The 5,237-nt window shown below is 30.6% G+C and overlaps 1 protein-coding gene across 3 annotated transcripts; it reads left to right on the forward strand.

The window, feature by feature from the left end:
- Positions 1-2,688: 2,688 nt before the first annotated feature.
- Positions 2,689-4,961, forward strand: LOC114162875 (protein CHUP1, chloroplastic-like). Of its 3 annotated transcripts, none has more exons than XM_028046859.2 (4): positions 2,689-3,060; positions 3,208-3,266; positions 3,353-3,973; positions 4,111-4,961. In XM_028046859.2, the coding sequence occupies exons 1-4, from the start codon at positions 2,952-2,954 to the stop codon at positions 4,873-4,875; spliced, it is 1,554 nt and encodes a 517-aa protein (XP_027902660.1). In that variant the 5' UTR covers positions 2,689-2,951; the 3' UTR covers positions 4,876-4,961. The 3 variants fall into 3 exon arrangements, with proteins under 3 accessions (XP_027902660.1, XP_027902661.1, XP_027902662.1); XM_028046860.2 differs by having other exon boundaries at positions 2,689-3,042; XM_028046861.2 differs by lacking the exon at positions 3,208-3,266 and having other exon boundaries at positions 2,691-3,042.
- The last annotated feature ends 276 nt before the right edge of the window (positions 4,962-5,237 follow it).

The raw sequence follows: 5,237 nt of genomic DNA on the forward strand, positions 1-5,237 counted from the left end.
TTATAATGCTAACCGATCTAATATTTAAAAGCGTCAATTTTTTTAATTTAGAAAAAGAACGTTAGATCGGTTCCTTGTTAAACCGATCTAATGTATACATGTTAGATCGGTTCCCACACAACCGATCTAATGTAAGTAAAGTTATTTTCAAAATTGTCACCGCGTGAATCGTTAGATCGGTTCCTGCACAATCAATCTAATATGTTTGATCTAATATTTCATTTTTGCACTAGTGACACTATGTTTTGGGTTGTTTTTAGTTTTTAAATTTATGGAAAGTCTGAAATACATTTGTTATGTTGCAAAATTTTTATTAGGAGCATTTTGAACTTATATGGATGAATTAAAGTTAAAAAAATTGTATGGTAAATGAATATGAGAGGTTGATTGTGAGATGATATATGATAGTGAAATTTAAATTAAATCACAGTGAAGATAATTAGTGTACAAAACTGAGAAAGTGGTATTATATGAATTTTGTAGTATGTATATATAACATATAGATAGTTACGTAAACCTAAAATAATAAATGACAGTGACATTGTTATTCTAGATCTAAGTATACATTTAGCTAGCTGTAAGGGTGTAAGGGTTGAACGTTTATTCCAACAATTTCTAAATCCTTAAAGTCTATTGTCCTATTGTTTGTTTGGAGTGTTTGATCCTCAATTGATCGGTGTGTGTACATGTTAAAGATGATTTAATGTTAAAGTGAGCACATGATCAATTGTTTAAAGCAATAAATGTTGTAATTAATACGAGACAAAGTTTTAACAAAGATACTCTAATTAGTGACCTATTTATTTTAATTAAGTCACTAACTAACTCTCAACTGTGTTGCTTAGTTGATTGTCCGACATGACACATAACTTCTATAAAGGAACAAAAACGAATCCTGTGAACAATCTAACTAACGACAACTGGGAGGGGTTCACATGACGCGCGATTCATCACTTAACCTGACATGTCACCTAATTTGTATAAAAATCAAGGTGGAATCCTACAGACAATCCAACTGACAACAATTAAGATGGAATACACTACACACAAATAGACACACTTATTTTAGAAAATGGTATAAAGAAGATTAACACTTAAATTAGTAGTATTACACAACTCTCATTTGATCGTCGACCTGTATGACCAACCAACCATAGAGTACACTAGATCAAATTAATTACATACTCCACACTTTATTCTCAAATTAATTACACTTTTTAGTAAAGGGGTTAAATTCTAAGACATTTTTACTTTTTCAATAGTCAAACCGACAATATTATATATATATATATATATATATATATATATATATATATATATATATATATATATATATATAACTCTGACTAATGAGATATAACAAATGAGGAATGTGAGTTCAAGAACGAAAAATATGAGAGTTAAAAGTTTGATATCGATAAATATTATAGATATTTCATCTCGATGGTGATGGTAAGTTTATGATGAAATTATATGTTCAATTAAATTAAATGATTTGATGATAAAGGCGAAATAATATCATTTATTACATAATTAATTTTATTCTTTTAGCATATATTAGTTTTTATTTCATAATTATTTTTTATTCTTTTAGAATATCAACTGATCTCATCTTTGAGTTCATTTTTACTTCATTTTCTTACTGTGTATCATAATGACTACCTTTCCTTTTGACTTTATTAAGACTTAACTTTGTCTTGAATATTTTTTAAACTTTACTTTTACTATTTTTAGTATTTCTGATTTTAAGTATAAGGTTTTACTATTTATACACATATCGAATAAAAAAACAATAAATATAGCAATAACTAGAGATTAAAACTATTTTTTTTAAAACAAGAACAAAATATATATTTCATCATCGTTAAAAATAATTTAAGAAAGTACCAATTTAAGATAAATTTGACGTGGTATATAATTTTAAAAAAATTGTACGTAAACTAATTTTAATTTTTTTTTTATCTTATTTTGCATTCGTACATGTCTATAGAAATTTATCCAAACCATTGGCGTTGCTAGAACCTGTTTATCCATTCAATCTATGGATAATACACATCGTCGGTTTCCTTTTTTGCACCCCACAATTTTTAACTGCATCTCCATAATTTCCAAAATGATAATTTTTTTTTTAAATTAACTTTCAGATTACCTATTTTATAAATATTTCAAAGCAAGTTTTCTTGAATTTTCAGAGTATAATTTTTAAAAAAGAATTTTCAGAAAAAAAATTCAAAATAAATTTTGAACAAACTTTACAAAGCACATTAAATACGTTTTAAAAACAGGTTTTCTAGAACATAATTTTTATAAAAATATTTAAAATATATATATATATATATATATATATATATATATATATATATATATATATATATATATATATATATATATATATATATATATATATATATATATATATATATAGAATACATTTTAAAACGAGTATTGAAAAACTAGTTTCTAAAACAGAAGATAGTTTGTCTCTTTCTAATAATACGGGGGTGCACTTAGTAATAATAGGTACCGAGAAAAATCCTATCTTGTTATCAAAGAGATATTTTTAAACAAAAAATCAAGGTCTCGGCACTTTTTCCCAACACACGTGGCACCAAATCATGCAAAGGAATACACTGATAACTATGAATCACCTTCACTCTCTCACTGAGTGGCATAAAGTTTGTGCATTGTGCTTTGATGCACGTGCGTGCTCCAAAAATGTGTGTACAATAAATACAAAACTTAGTTTCATTTTCTTCCAATTGCATTCAATTCCATTGTGTTGAGGAAAGCCAGCCACTGCTTAGTGATGAGCTTCACTGATATAGATATTTTAACTTGGATTTGTTCAATGAAGTTGATAAGAATGTTCTGATTTTTAAAGGATTTCACTGGGTTCACTTCAGTGGCATGCACCAAAGGCCAAATTGTTCTTACTTTTTGTGGATAACCACATGATTATCAGAGTGAGCTTCATGATCGTAGCTTCAGTTGCTGCAATGACGATTTCGCGCTCAAAAACCAGTTTTTCTACAAGGAAAAAGGGTACGTTAAAATGTTCAGGTGCCAACATCTTTAATCCATTAATAAAAAGGCCATTTTTTTTTTCTTTTGAAAAACAAGTTTGGTAATTTATGGAAGTGGTGTTAGTTCATTTATTTCTGTGTCTTCGTTATGTTGATTTGTTCTACTCTTTTGCATGATGCTTAGAGCAAGAGTTTGAAGAGTGGGAAAATAGCACTGTTAAGGTTAATAATAAAGTGATACAGGTAGTGAAGTACCCTCCATGTGTTTGCTCAAAAAAATCATTAGGAATGTTGAAAGAAACTCACTATAGAGTTTGCTTTTTCTGCAGAATGAAGAGAAGGAGATTAACTTTGAAATGCAAAAAAATCTGCTAACAGGAGAATTTAAGGACTTGGAGCTGCTAATAGGTGGTGAGAAAATGCACAATCTTACAGTGAAGGAGATAGTGCAGAATTTGGTACCAAATTACAAGCGGAGAGAAGCAAAGCTTGAAAGGAAGCTTCTTGAACTGAATGGTCTAAGGGAAGAGCAATCTGCCATTGCTCAAATGCAAAAACAGTTAGAGGAAAAGACAGAAAAAGTGTACTTTCTAGAAAAAACCATTGCTTCCTTTCAGTTAGATACTGAAATTATGCGAGAAAAAATAAGAGATGATCGAATGTCAAAAAAGCAGCTAGTTATTGCAAAGAAAATGATAAATGAGATGCAAAGGAAAAAGGGTGATGCAGGTCCTGTGAAGGAACAGATATTGGTGCTCCAACAGCAAGTGACAGAACTTCAGAAGTTTCAAAGTTCAGGGGGGAATTCTTCAACAAAGAAGAAACTCAAAGATGTTCAAGACATTGAGGTGGAAGTTTTGGAACTTAAGAGGAGAAACAAAGAGCTTGAATTGGAAAAAAGGGAGTCAAAAGTTAAGTTGGTTACTGCGCAAGCAAGAATCAGAACAGAGGTGAGAGTAACACTCAACCATAGAAAACCAAAACCTTTTGAAACCTTTCTCACATTCTCTACCTAGAAATATATTTTTTCCCCTTTTTCACTGGCTTTAAGCATTACGAATTTAGCACTGTGTTATTACATGTGCAGGAGGAAACAAGGTCAAGAATAGAAGAGGAAATTGCTGGTTTACAAGATGTGCATGAAGAACTTTCAGAGCTTGTTGAAACATTGCAGAGAAACAGATTTGACATGGTCGAGGAAGTTGTGTACCAAAGGTGGCTTAACACATTGTTGAGGTATGAAATTCAGGATAATCAAAGAAAAAGTAGAAAGGCCTCGAGAAGAGATTGCAGCAAGAATTCAAGCAAAGAACTGTGTGAGAAAAAGCATTCATCAACATCTGATATAAGCGACCTTGAGCTTGAAAGCGTCTCCTCCAATGCCACATTAGATGAGAGTGATGAAATTGAAACTACCACCTTTGCAAGCTCTTCTAGCAGCAGCCAAAGTAGTAACAGTAGCATGAAGATGAAGGGATGGAGAAAAACCATACTGCATTCTAATACTGCATCCAAATTATTGGAGAACCCAATACAAGCAAAGAAGAAAAGAGTCTCTTTCAGTGATTCAGTTAAACTATGTACTCATTCAGACATTGCAGAGGTTGTTGAGAGTGCAGAAGATGAGAAAGAAAAGATCGTGGAGCTCGCTTCTAATGTGGTGAACTCCACCAACATTGATTCCATTGAAGAGAATGAAGGTGCCAGGAATATAGTTGTTCATTCTGATGAACTGTATTCAAGAAATGAACCCATTTCTAGCATTGATTTCAGGGGCAAAATCATAGTGGTGTATCTGGTGACATTTTTATTCTTTACTCTGATTTTGCTAGCGTGTGTCTGGATCAGATAATGGTATCCTTAATTGTATGAAACAGAATTGAATTTGTGGATGGAACCCCATGGTAAAACGTATTTTCTCAGTATTGTTACTCATAATTTGGAAGTTTTTTCATCATATTAGTGTAATTTTTTCGCAACATTTTACTGAAATATATAAATTTTACAAATTTTATGTATATTGACCGGTCGTGTTAGTATCATACTCTTTCATTGTAAAGAAATAATTGTGTATGCATGAGACGATTTTAAAGGGAAGTCGTATTGATCTTATACAATTATTGTGTGAGAAATATCATATAGTTCAAACTATACTTTGGTTACACTTAATCTAGTTCTATTGTTTCTTCTTTAATTTGAATTGAAGTTATGCAG

This window comes from Vigna unguiculata, chromosome 9, assembly GCF_037176805.1.
Source record: "Vigna unguiculata cultivar grain cowpea cultivar isolate G323 ecotype 2 chromosome 9, ASM3717680v1, whole genome shotgun sequence".
NCBI classification, from domain to species: Eukaryota; Viridiplantae; Streptophyta; class Magnoliopsida; order Fabales; family Fabaceae; genus Vigna; species Vigna unguiculata.

Coding starts and splice junctions, on each gene's coding strand:
- LOC114162875 (XM_028046859.2), top strand. CDS start 2,952: ATGATTATCAGAGTGAGCTTCATGATCGTAGCTTCAGTTGCTGCAATG. Junction 3,267..3,352: donor TTAATAATAAAGTGATACAG/GTAGTGAAGTAC, acceptor CTTTTTCTGCAG/AATGAAGAGAAGGAGATTAA. Junction 3,974..4,110: donor AAGCAAGAATCAGAACAGAG/GTGAGAGTAACA, acceptor TTACATGTGCAG/GAGGAAACAAGGTCAAGAAT.